General features: G+C 30.1%; 1 protein-coding gene across 2 annotated transcripts; it reads left to right on the top strand.

Moving 5' to 3' along the window:
- The first annotated feature begins 342 nt into the window (after positions 1-342).
- On the top strand, positions 343-12686 carry LOC107447162 (ETS-domain lacking). 2 transcript variants are annotated; one of them, XM_043049985.2, is made up of 3 exons: positions 343-453; positions 9277-9506; positions 11305-12686. In XM_043049985.2, exons 2-3 carry the CDS (start codon positions 9284-9286, stop codon positions 11517-11519), a joined length of 438 nt encoding a protein of 145 aa, XP_042905919.1. In that variant the 5' UTR covers positions 343-453; positions 9277-9283; the 3' UTR covers positions 11520-12686. The 2 variants fall into 2 exon arrangements, with proteins under 2 accessions (XP_042905919.1, XP_071041233.1); XM_071185132.1 differs by lacking the exon at positions 343-453 and adding an exon at positions 882-1017.
- Positions 12687-13644: the final 958 nt, after the last annotated feature.

Below are 13644 nucleotides of genomic sequence, written 5' to 3'. Positions count from 1 at the left end.
ACGGTCTTACACTTCCTATAAACCAGTTTATAGGGCAGACATTTGTTTATTTTGTCATATTTTTAAGGAGGCTGGCTTCCTCTGTAAAGACGGGGGTCTTTCACGGTAGCTTCAAAATAGAGGAAAGGCGGAAATCTACAGCCATCTCCCGCTCAAAAAAAAAAAAAAAAAAANAAAAAAAAAAAAAAAAAAAAAAAAAAAAAAAAAAAAAAAAAAAAAAAAAAAAATAGATGAGGGAAAGGAGGTGAGGGGCGATGAAAGAGGAACAAGTCATCCCCCCCCCTTATTCTTTCCGGTCGGCCGTGAAAGAAAAAAGAACGGTGTACTCATCAAACCAGACACAAACACTTTGTACGCAGACCAAAGCAGACGACTTATAGCACTTACAGCAGACGATTTGGATATAACTCAAGGTTTTGCATACCAGCTACCTAATAGAGTTAAATATAACAGGTAAATTTTTTTAATTTATTCATTTTTTTTTTGCATTTGATTTCTATGGGTTTCAATTTTTAAAACCCATAAAATTTTAAACCTATAAAATTTTAATTCGAAGTATTTGATTGAAAGAATATCAGAATGCATTTAGAATTTAGGTTTAAGCTCAGGTTATGCTATTAATAACTCAAGATTTGCATATCAGTTATTTAGAGGAGTTATATAAAATCAGGTAAATTGTTTTTATTTATTACATATTTTTTTTTAAAAAACTTACATATTAAGAACTTAATNAAAAAAAAAAAAAAAAAAAAAAAAAAAAAAAAAAAAAAAAAAAAAAAAAAAAAAAAAAAAAAGATGAGGGAAAGGAGGTGAGGGGTGATGAAAGAGGAACAAGTCATCCCCCCCCTTATTCTTTCCGGTCGGCCGTGAAAGAAAAAAGAACGGTGTACTCATCTAACCAGACACAAACACTTTGTACGCAGACCAAAGCAGACGACTTACAGCACTTACAGCAGACGATTTGGATATAATTCAAGGTTTTGCATACCAGCTACCTAATAGAGTTAAATATAACAGGTAAGTTTTTTTAATTTATTCATTTTTTTTTTGCATTTGATTTCTATGGGTTTCAATTTTTAAAACCCATAAAATTTTAAACCTATAAAATTTTAATTCGAAGTATTTGATTGAAAGAATATCAGAATGCATTTAGAATTTAGGTTTAAGCTCAGGTTATGCTATTAATAACTCAAGATTTGCATATCAGTTATTTAGAGGAGTTATATAAAATCAGGTAAATTGTTTTTATTTATTACATATTTTTTTTTAAAAAACTTACATATTAAGAACTTAATAATTTTCGTTTGTTGCAGACGTGTACATAAATGCTGCTTTTATTTGTTTATTGCTCTTTTTTTTTCAAAGAAAGGAATTATAAAATTATTTTCAAACAATAAATTTGTTATTAAAAAAAATAAATTAAAAAAAATAAAGAAGGAAAAAAGAAAAGGGTTATGATTTGGACAAAAAGGGATATACTTAAAAGTCGAGTGCAATATTAAATTATAATGTATGCAAAATTTGTTTTAAACAAATATAATAAAATGTGCAATGAAATAATTGTACTACAAATGAATCTTCTGATTTTTTTTTTTTTTATAACCCATCTTTAAATTTTTCGTTGAGTTAGGCTATCCGGGGAAGCTAATGATATTCAATATCCATTTTATTTTCGACACATTATTTATTACTTGCTTATTAATTTTTTTTTATAAAGGTAATTTTATCTTCTCTTCAAACTGTTGCATTTGCGCCTGCCTACTTAAAATAATAATTTTGATAAGGTTTAAGTTATTTAAATATTTTGGTAATGAAATATTTACTTTGTATTGCAAGTTCAAATTAGAGATATTTTATGCTGTTGAAATATTTTCTTTCTTTATTTACTTTACACCCCTAATCCTCCAACTTATTGCTTTTATTCCTATTGCTTTTATTTCAGCTATTTGCTTCTTTTATATATATATTTAAAAAAAATCCTCCATGTTACAAAATTTTAGCATTTCTTGTTTAATTAGTTATTAATATAACTGAAAAATAAAAATTAGAAAATTAATTTTTTTCTTGTTTGAAAAATAAATACGGCAGTTCTTTGTTTTGTCGTGGCAAAATTAAAATATAAAACGTTTAGAGCGAGTCTCCATAGTTAAATTATTTAATTTGTAATGCTGATCCTCTTTCTCTAACTGAGTTTGTAAAATACACAAAAATATTAGAAAGTTCTATAAAGAGTAAGCTTTTTTTATTATTTTTTCTCATTTTTCATTGCTATGCGATCATGAGTGCTACATTTATCATATAGTGAAGCATTTAAATTTTCGTTGTGCAAACCGTAATAACATAAATTCAACTTTCTTAGGAACAAAAAGACAAGAAAGTTACTTTTCTTTCTTGTATTTATTACAGACCCTTGTTGTGACGGGGGGGGGGGGTCATAAACTATCCGTTGTCGGTTTAAAGTCCTTAGACTGAAAAATTTCAAAATGGAGTATGGTACTAAGTAATAATGAACTATTTATTTTCGAACACTGTGCACTATTATGTCTGCCATTATGCAATCATCATAAGAGTTATGAGGATTTTAGAAAAAAAAAAAAATTACATTTGCCAATAAAACGATCACTTTAAAAGAAAAGTTCAAACAATGAATTTTTTAAAAAGTCTCATGAAAATATTGTGATGGCTATTGCATTAATAAAGAGTATTTTCGTCAGAGCATTGGAAAGAGAAAAAAAAGGAAAAACAAAATTTTAAACTTTTGCATTCCGATTTCGCCTTTTATGCATAATGATCTGTCACCACTGTAAAATTAAAAGTTTTTATACCTTAATAATTAGTAACCACATTATTTTAAGAACTTGAAAAATTATGTAAAAATACAGTATTGTGTATTTTAGAAGATTAAGTGTTTGGATTAATTCAAACAGCATTTTAAAGTATTCAGAGAGCAGAGGCTAATTCAAAGGGTGCAAAGGTTATTTGGGTTAAATAAAAGAAAAACAGCATTTTAAAGTATTCAGAGTGCAAAGAGTTAAATAAAAACCTTTCCCCCCTTTTTTTTAACGAATTAACTGAAATTCAACTTTTTGTCTGCTAAAGGAATTTGAATAATATTTGTTATGACTCATTTTCCTTTGATTTCTAATATATAAAGATTTTATTTATTTATTCATCTTTTGCAACGCGAATTTTTTTTTAAAATTAAAAATTTCATACTGTTGTGAAAACATCAATTTTATTTAAGTTACTGACAGGCATTAATCCGAATCTAAATATCGCTGTTAATTATTTTCGATTGAATTTTACTCGAGAAACATAAATTTTCTGAGTTCCGCAAAGGCCTGAATGCATATTTGGATTTCATTTTCCTTAACGATTTCCGAATGCTAACATATTTGAGTGGAATCGATATCTTAGCTTATCGCTTTCAGCGCCGAGATTTTCAGAAAAAAAGCTCTAATGCGAATCTAGAAAATCGTCTGTGAGTTTTTTTTTATTCAGACACAGTTCAAAATGCGTGTTTAATAAATGGACACACCATAAGAAGAAATAAAAAGCTCTTTTTTAATGTTTAACCCAATTTTAACAACTAAGCGAATTTCATACTCACTTTTCCTTATTTATGTAAACACTAAGCATATTTATTTTGGGGAAAATTCCTAGATTTAGGGGTAAATTACGGACGCAACTTTTCAGACGATCTCTTCGTATTCAGAACACCGAACTATAAAATGGTTTTAAATAACATCTAAATTCGTACAATATCAATTTAACGCGCCTATTATTATAATTTAACTCTTCAAGACCCAGTCCTCACGATTGTGCTGGCTATATTTTAACCCAGTATATGCTTGGTGGTAATATATATTCCGAGTTGAACCAAGTTTAAATTGAGTTAAAATTTTCTTTTCTTAGCTACCATTTTAATATTAAAAGCAACCTAGCTGCTTTATGACACACTTTAAATTAGATCTTCCACCTAATAATGAATTCTAGGAAGCATAAATTACATTGGAAATTTTTTTTTTGAATTTGTCATTATTTGTTTATTTATTAATTTCTTTGTTTTGTTTTCTTTTGCCTGAGAATTTTTAACAGATCTTAGGTACCATCACTGATTTCAAATCTGCAATCGGTTTCTCTCTCCAATCTAAATTTCTTTTGTTGCTGTGAAAAAGTAGGTACAATGTATTTCCATGGATAGGATTAAATTTTAACAAAAATTCTAAGGCTGCATTCACACTTATCAGTAAAACGTGGTCATTTATATGTCCACCATGATTAAGAGTATGGACGCAATGTACTCATCCGATTCACAATCGTTAGTGGTTGAGTCGTGGTGGCTCAGGGATAAAGCACTCGTCTTCCTATAAGGTAACCCAGGTTTGAATCACAGCTGTGACTGGTTGATACGAATTCCGCTTCCGGATCGCTGAGGATATTATACCACTGAGGATATTATATCCGCTCCCGGATAAAATATCCTCAGTGGTAGACAGATCATGGGACAGAATCCCCAAGCCGTCTGGCTAACCATGGGTGGTTTTCATAGTTTTCCCCACCATGTAAAGCAAATGTGGGTTAATTCCATCAAAAAGTCCTCTGAGAAGGCCTGTTTATACCAATGGTTGATACAGGAGTTCCGTTGTCTTCTGCGTTGGGTTCAAAATTATAAGGCTACGGAATTGAACATTGAAAAACGTAAACTGAAAATTTGGTCGGTTGTTCAAAGCCGGTCATAAAATAAAATAATAAAATATAAATCGTTTGTGGTTTATCAAAAAAATTTAAAATCTGATTCGGGCAACATCGATCGACTATCAAGGTTTCGTCCTTTTCTAACTTCGACATATTTGTTTAGTTAATATTCTCTTGGAAGAGATATATCAACATGATCGTATCTCTAATTAGAATTTATTTGGAAGAAGAAAAAAAATTAGCAGAATAGGGCAACTAAATTGCAAATGTGTTCGATGCTCATTCGAAGATAAATATATTTTTTTCTTTTCTTAAAAAAATCGCCCAGTTGACCTTTTTATCGTTTGCAAATCTTCCAATTTCCGAGCATCAATAAAAAATTTTGCAGGACAGAAACTATTTACCTCCGGTGTGCGCACGTGTTCAGGTAAGGAAGGAGGGCGCGGTGCCAATAAGGGGGCCCAGGGACGTTAATAAATCTGAATAGATTCCTCCTCCCTCTTGCTTCCGGTCTTCTGAAAGTAAGAGCATGGGGAGAAGAATGGAAGGGGAAAAGTTTTTGTGGAGCATTTCCTTTTTGAGGTGTCTTTTCTTTCTCTTTTTTTTCATCCAAGAAAAGGAATCGTTTGCTCCCTGCTTACCACATTTCCTGTCTGCTCCTCTTCACCTCTTTTGAACACCTTTGAAGAAATTGAGGAGGGGTCGTGTTTTTTTACGGATGGCGGGACAACATTCCAAGCATTTCAAGGGAGATAAATAGGCAGGATCTTTAAAAGAGTACACAACTTCTCAGCATCTTTTCAGTCTTTGGGATAAACAATACGATTTAACTTCAGTTCTAAAGGCAGCAGACGATTGAATTTCTTTACTTCTGAAGAAAGAAAACGATAATAAATTTCCTTTTTTATTCAGTTTACTTCAACAATGAGTACAAAACTATTTTATCGCTTTAATATTGACATTTACACAAAACATTACGACTCGGCTCTATTCTATGACGCCGGATGCTTAAATCGAGTCAACATTCAATCCACTCAACTAATACCGTCTTTATTCTTGTCTATACCGTCTTTATTCTTATTTTAATAATAAATATAAAGCTATTTAATTGCTATGAAACTGAAAAACACATAATAATACGTTATAACGGTAAAAAATTTATTTTTTATTACTCAGTACACTTCTACAATAAATCTAAAACGATTTATATTTTTGTAAATTGATCTTTTGTAACAGAAATTAGCATATTAATAAAAGCAATTCGTTTTTTTTTCTCAAAAATCTAGCATTTTTAATTCAATATTAACTCTTGATATGCTAGTAGATTAATTAGGGAACTAAATTAAAACCAGTTATTTTATCTAATTTGTATCCAATTGATTTTAGATAGCTCCCTGCAAACGACAGGTTCGATTCTGTTGACCTTTAATTTAATATAATTAAATATTTATTCGAACGAAATTATAGGTTATTTAAAAATTAATTTAGTGTTTTAATATAAAATCTACTGAAAGGAGCTTTTATTATTATTTTTAAATTGTTAAATCGCCTATTGTAGTATTGTTAGATTAACGTATTAGTTAACAATAATCTCCGATGAGAGGGGGAATTTCATGATAATTGACCAAAAAGATTAAGCGTTTCTTTTCAATACATTTAAAAACATCACTTGTTGGAAAAGTATTGTTTATGATTTTTATATCACAATACGCAAAATATAATTCCGAAATTCATAAATACTTATAGTTTCTTTAGAGTTGTATACATTAAGAAAAATGATAATTGTGCAGGCTCAGATCGACCGCAATGCTGACATAAAATATCGTCATTAATAAATGGTTCATGGGCTAATAGATGTAAGTTTTGCTCTATATGTAACGCATTTGTAAACAGCAGCATGCAGTGGTGTAAAGACGAGAAAAAAAAAGAAAAGAAAAAAGGAAGAAGGTTGGGGGGGGGGGGGTCTTCAAAGAACATTGGGAAAAAAAGGGGAAGGGGAATGAAATGACTTATATTTATAAAAACTGAATCAATATTTTAAACTTTTTTTTACATAAATGAAAGGAGAAATTATTAAAAGGTAAAAAGAATATTATTTCAAGCAAAATATGAAAGGAATTTAAATCTTAATAAGCTTATCTGTTCTTAAATTGTTTAAATTCTTCTTAAAATATTTTGCGTGAGATAGACATTAACTAGTAGAAAAAACTTATAAAGATAATATATTTTGAAGACATTAGTCGTTGGTTGGATGCCCCACTTTGGCTGAATGGTTGCGGCCGTTGCTTCCACCCCCACTGCACGCCAAGGATTATAAGTTTATTACATAAAAAAAAAAGTCAGTCAGTATGCGTCTATGTTAGTTACAGGAGTTTCCTTGTCTTGTCTTGATCATTAAATAAATTATTAAACTTATTCCAAACATACAATGATTCCCAGATATCAAGTTCGGTAGATGAAGAGCAGCGCTGAATGATTAGCGCAAGAAGACTCAAACCTGTGATCAGAATCCTAACAATGTAGGGCGATGGAAGATCGGTTAATATCTTGAATTTGTACACTTCTTTTGTGTTCCTTGAATCGAAGTTTCAGGGTATCCAATCTACCTAAGAAGAGCAACAGTGGCTTGAGGCAGTGTTTCCCAAAGTGTGGTACGCGTACCTCCTGGGGTACGGGAACAATTTAGCGGGGGTACGCTTTCTTATGTGAAATATCTTGCAACAAACGAAATTTCAAAACAATTTTATTTAAAAACAAAGCTAGCCATTCAAATTTACGATTACGTATTTTTCTATTGGCTATTTTTTGCAGAATTAACAGTTAATAATTAGTGGTGCCAACAGCCAGTTGTGATGATTAACTTTTGTACATTTTTTTTATAGTAAAAAATACATTCATTTTTTTATTAGTGGTACTCTACGTTTCGAATAATTTAGAAAGGGTACACAAAAGTTATAAGTTTGGGAAACACTGGTTTAAGGGATACAGCGGCGCTCGCCTCATAATGAGGTACCCCAGGTTCGAATCCCAGCGGCGTCTAGTTAATATGAATTATGCATCCGGTCAATGTAAATTATGCTCGCGTGTTAGGGGCACTCGACGCGAAAGAATTAAAGGGATCACATTCGAATGATTTCAGATCGATATAAAGAAAAATAACTAATATATTATGATTAACACGAACGCTTTAGTTTTTCAAAATTTATCCTAAAAATGAAATAATTAAGTATTCTTTATCTTAGGATAAGAAAAAAAGACTTGTTTTCAAAATATTGCGCCAAATGGCTTTAGTGACAAAAACACAGATAATCTTTTGGAAAATAGGGAACGTATTAAGTACAATAAATTCTATATCTGTAACAAATCCTTTCTCGGCATTAATCACAGCTGCAAGAAATAAAAAAACAATCGTTTTGAGAGAGATAGAAAATAAAGGAATTGAAATTTATTAATTAGTGATAGGTGAAGGGAAGGGAAGGAAGTGGGAGGGGCAGGTGTAAAGTACTTCCAGGTGATACACACAGCTGAATCGTGCATCCGCACGGATGTAATATTTGCTGCACCTCTACAAAACATCCTGCCCTACCACATCCATCGCTATAGGGGTTATTATTTTCTAAAAATAAAAAGATTAACAATTTAATACACTTAAATCGTTTTATAACTAGACCCATATTAATTTTGTTATAAACTAAGCTATTGAAGAGTAGTTTGAATTTGCACTTAATTTGATTTAAAGTTATTTAGTTTATGTTTATTTATTACTTATTGATGTCATAAACGTACATATATATATCATAAACGTCAGTCAGTTAGCATAAAAAATTGGACAAAATGACTGTAGCACTGACCATATAATCGATTTTATTTTTTCTTATAATTATTTTGCTTTCGTTTTTAATTTTATTTTATAAGAAAGAAAAAAAAATAATTGAATAATTCCGTATAACGTTATTTTAGCTCTGAGCTCATAAATGTGATTTTTCGGAAATTACTCATACATGTTTCTTTTTTTTCTTTTTTAAATTTTATTTTGTAAGAAAAGAAAATAATTGTTCAAAAATTCCTTTCTAAATTTAGTTTTGCACGGTTTTTTTAATTTCATGTAATAAAGGAGAAAAATTATAATAATTCAATAATTGTGTGAAATTTCCTTTTAGTACGGAGCATATTTTAACTTTGATTTCTGTATAATTATTTTTTGCTGCTTTTTAATTTTAGATTATGACAAAAAAAATATTCAAACTTTCGGTAAAATATCCATTACTAATACCATTATTACTATACTATACCATTAAAAGTTAAGTGTGAAAAATTCAGCAAAAAAAAAAAAAAAAAAAAAAAAAAAAANCCCCGTTTCAGGAAAAAAAAAAAAAAAAAAAAAAAAAGAAAAGGTAAAATATAAATTAATAAACGCTATTATATAAATGTTGTCTGTCAATGATGTAAGTTGTCTGTGCTTCTCACAGCTGTTATTTTTAATTTTCGTTAAATTTGAACTATCCAAAAAGAAATAAATTCAATAATAATAATTCAATATTTTCAGCAGTATTTTTCTAATTATCTTTAATTTTTCAGCAATAAAATGTTGTATCCTGTTGATTGCGGAGCACTGCCTACAGTTGCCTGGCCTGATCGTGGCCTATCTTCGCTTACCTACCTACCGCCTACCTCTTCAAGGATGTGGGATAAAAAAGCCTATTCCACACTCTGTAAATTTATAGAAGATTATTCTCGCCACAATTACAAGGCCAGTATCCCCCCTCCATCTGGAAGAAACCACAGCAATGAGCCTAATTTACCATCAGGTGAGAAAAGAATTTTTATTGATTTTGACTGTTTTCTCAAAGTTTTAGTTTAATATGGTTTCTTCGAAGCTCTTTCATCAAGGAAATAAAAAAGCCATAGTTTAAGTGCCTTACACTTGAGGCAACGCGATTATCTTAATCTATATACATATTATCTTACCGTGAAGAATTATCTGGGCTTTAGAACAGACAAATAACTTAAATATTTAAAAAAGTTGAACTTCTTTAAAAATCGCCAATCTGGCGATATTTTTTCACCAGAAAAACAGTAGAAAACCATGGTTTTGTGAAAATGAAAAGTGTTTGTTGTCTAATGTTTAAAAACATTCTCCACTACTGTATTATCCGGGCTCATAAAAAATTTACAAAAGCTGAGAATAAGGCAGTGATTTTGATAATTTCCATCTAGGGGGGGAAATGTTGCAAATTGACGATTTTAATGACTTTATATTTAATTTATTTGTCAGTTCTAGAGCCCAGATAATTCTTTACAGCAAGATGATATCTATAGTCTAAAATCAACGCATTCCTTCCAGTGTAAGGCACTTAAACTATGGCTTTTTTATTTTCCTTGGCGACAGAGCTTCGAAAAATCATACCGTGGGAGAAATTTTTTCCCGCAAATTCTGTATTATCTCTAGAACTAATTTCAAATACAGAGAAACAGCGAGTTCAGAAAACCCCCGAAAAAACCATGAAGTTTCAATTCCTGAAAAAAATATTGTTAAGTTATCACAATGCAAACAAATTATTTGAACAGAACTTCTCCGCAATCTTAGCAATAAACCATGCGTAAAAGTTTTTTTTTTCATTTTGAAAATTTCTTAAAGCTATTTAAAACTTCATGACTTATTCTAGGTCTGTCTGAATTCGCTTTATTTATGCTGTAAATTTTTAATTAGTTATGGGGGTCACAGAGAATTTGTGATGATAAGTTTCTCCCGTGAGATAGTGTCCTCTTAAGAGAACACTATACCGCTGAGAAATCTTTCATTGCGAATTCTGTTGATGTTTTTAAACTCTTAAGTTATGAGTTCAGGTAAACCTAAATTAAATGATGAAATTTCAAATGCTCAAAAAATGTTTTTAAAAATATCAAAATGTAAACAAATTATTGCTATTCCCCATTGCGCAATCTTGAAGTAATTTGTTTGAATTTCTATAATTTCAATTTTTGCTCAGCATTTGAAACTTCGTGGACATGGTTTACATGAACTAACGTTTTCTATACTTTAAATTAATTTTTATTTTAAATTAAAGAGAATTTGCCATGACGATTTTCTCCCGCGATAGAATGAACATTTATTTAAGCATAAGCTGTATACAATAATTAATTACGTTAAGCTTTAATAGCTATTTCAGCGACAATTTCAATCAAAACTTAGAAGACTTGGTGACTCAGGGGACAGAGCGTTTGCCTTCCAACGATGTGAACCGGGTTCGAATCCCAGCGTTGGCTGGTTGATACGAATTCCGCATCCGGCTTGCACCGACCACAGTGCTGATGTAAAATATTTTCAGTGGTTGACGGATCTTGGGTTTTATTCCCCTTGCCGTCAGGCTAACCGTGGGAGGTTTTTCTCTCCATGTAATGCAAATGCTGGATGCATCAAAAAGTCCTCCACGAAGGCAAATTTTTCCAATATTTTATCCAGGAGTTCCCTTGTCTTCTGGATTGGGTTCAAAATTACAAGGCTGCGAGTTGAATATTAGTAGTCGTAAACCCAAAATTGGGTCGTCTGTTCAACGACGGTTATAAAATAGAATAAAAAGCCTAATAAGTTTTTTCACCTTGTAGATCCTCGTCAGTGGAGCAGAGAGGATGTTGCCAGATGGATTGAATCAGTCATCAGCACCCACCAGCTGCCCAAAGTCCAGCTGGAACGCTTTCTGATGAATGGAAAAGCTCTTTGCCTGATGTCCATTGAAATGTTTGTCAGCCGAGTGCCTCTTGGTGGCAAGCTGCTCTACAAAGACTTTCAACTACGACTCAGTAGAGCACTCTACAGTTGAAAATTGCACTCACCACGACCAAAGTTTTATACCTTCTCAACTAAGGATTGCAATGTTAGAGAACTTTGAAAAGTTCAGAGAAATATTTCTCTGGCTTCAGACTGGAACTTGACTCGAGCGAGCTACTTCCTTGCATTAGATAGCACTCTTCTGATTCATCAATGGATTTAAAATCTGTAGAACACATTACTTATAAAGATAGCATTGTGATGATAGCAATTATCTATAAAGATCGTTTTGCGATGATAGTAGTAATGCCAAGCTAAATGCTTCTTAGTTCCTTTCTAAACCAAAGAGGTTTAAAATTATTCTTGTTATCCGATAATTACTGATAGGACAAAATTAATGGTTGCAAAAAGAATTGTCTGTCACTTGCTTTTTTTCCATTGAAAATGCATCCTGTGCGTATTTTATTATTATTGTTTATTTTTTTTAACAAATATGGAATTAGTAGATATTTATATGTAGAATATTTTGGTAAATGCTTCATAAAAAGTACCTTACATTATTAGTATCTACAACAGCTTTTTTAATAGTTTAAAAATCTAAATTTTTGTGGACATAGTTACTACTCGTCGCAGGATCAGATTTTCCTAATTTTACCCTATATAATAATGAATAGGTGATAACATGTTTTAAAAATCAAAGAATTGTAAAATGTTATAATATTCTCAAATTAGAGCTACAAGAGCAATATGTGATAAAGCAATAACTGTAAGCTAAAATCTAGTTTATTCCTAAATAAAAGAACTTCAATACTTCTCTTGCTACCAGATATTCAATATGTAAATAATTATATAACTGAAAAAATGTGAACTCTTGTGAATAACTGAAAAGTGTTGAGAATTTAATATTATACCAGCCAGAAATAAGCACTAAACGTAGTGCAATTATTACAATATGTCTTTCACTTTGATTAATATGTAAAAAAATTCATTTCATATAAAAAATACTGTGTAAGCTATGTTATTTTTGATATGCTATATTTTTCAGACTTTATGTAACTAGATATAAAGTTTCCGCTTGATTTATTGTTTTAATAAGTTTAAAAACAAAACTTATAAGTGGCAGGGTTGTCAAAGATTAAGCATTTTAATTATTAAAATGTAAAATAAATGTTTAATTTAAAATAATAATGAATGGACAAATTGAGGACATTATCAAAAAGTTAGGTTAAAAAAATAATTCATGACTTAATTTAACATTAAATTTTTTTAATCAGTCTATAAAATTAAAACAATGCTATTAATAAAAAAAAATTAAAAAGTTATTTTAGTGAAAACGATTAATTCCATTAAAANCATTAAAATTCATGAATTAATTTAACATTAATTTTTTTTTATCAGTGTTATGAAATTAAAATAATGCCACAGATAAAAAAAAATTCAAAATTTGTTTTTGTGAAAATTTTTAATTCCATTAAAATGTTAGTAAAATGTACAAAGATTAATGATTTTCTTTCTAAACTGCATAATATATATACTTTTAAATTGCCTTATGCTTAAAGTTGTAATTGCCTAAATTCAGGGTAAAGAAAGAATAATTTTGGGAAAAACTAAGACAACAATTAATATGATTAAATAAAATTTTTTAATGTTATTTAACAATAAAAAAATAATCAAAAGCTACAGATTTTGTAGACTCCACCAACCAAGTTCTTAACACTAAACATACCAAACCGGTACGTTTAGTACCAGTTGTATGTTGTTTTGCATTGTAAAAAAGTGTAGGTTTGCTTAGTGTTAAGCATCTTACAGCGATTCTTTCAATTATTTTTTTAAAATATAACTCTTTCTAAAAGAATATAAATCATCAACTTATCAGACTAAATTAGAGGCATTTCCCATAAACTGCTTATTTTTAAAGGGAATTACGAACTCTTAGCAATGAACAACAATATGAGATAAATTAACATGAGTTTTGAGATATAGATTTATGCAATATGAGATAAATGAAGAATATTCCAATTAATTTCGAATATAAATAATTTCTTTTAATTAATTTCGTGTAATAATTAAATTTATTTTCTCCTTAAACATTATGGCAACCATCACTACTCTGGCCTTAATAGTAAATTATAGCTACAATTTATTATATCATTAAAATGTCCTGTTTATAGAGCAAA

Source organism: Parasteatoda tepidariorum, chromosome 9 (genome assembly GCF_043381705.1).
Source record: "Parasteatoda tepidariorum isolate YZ-2023 chromosome 9, CAS_Ptep_4.0, whole genome shotgun sequence".
Classification (NCBI taxonomy): Eukaryota; Metazoa; Arthropoda; class Arachnida; order Araneae; family Theridiidae; genus Parasteatoda; species Parasteatoda tepidariorum.
Note: the sequence above shows the minus strand (reverse complement) of the source record. Positions and strands in the feature narration are given on the sequence as shown.

Bases quoted from the DNA above. Each gene is read 5' to 3' on its own strand.
- LOC107447162 (XM_043049985.2), top strand. From the start codon at position 9,284: ATGTTGTATCCTGTTGATTGCGGAGCACTGCCTACAGTTGCCTGGCCT. The intron at 9,507-11,304 runs GTGAGAAAAGAA...TTCACCTTGTAG, and splicing joins TGAGCCTAATTTACCATCAG to ATCCTCGTCAGTGGAGCAGA.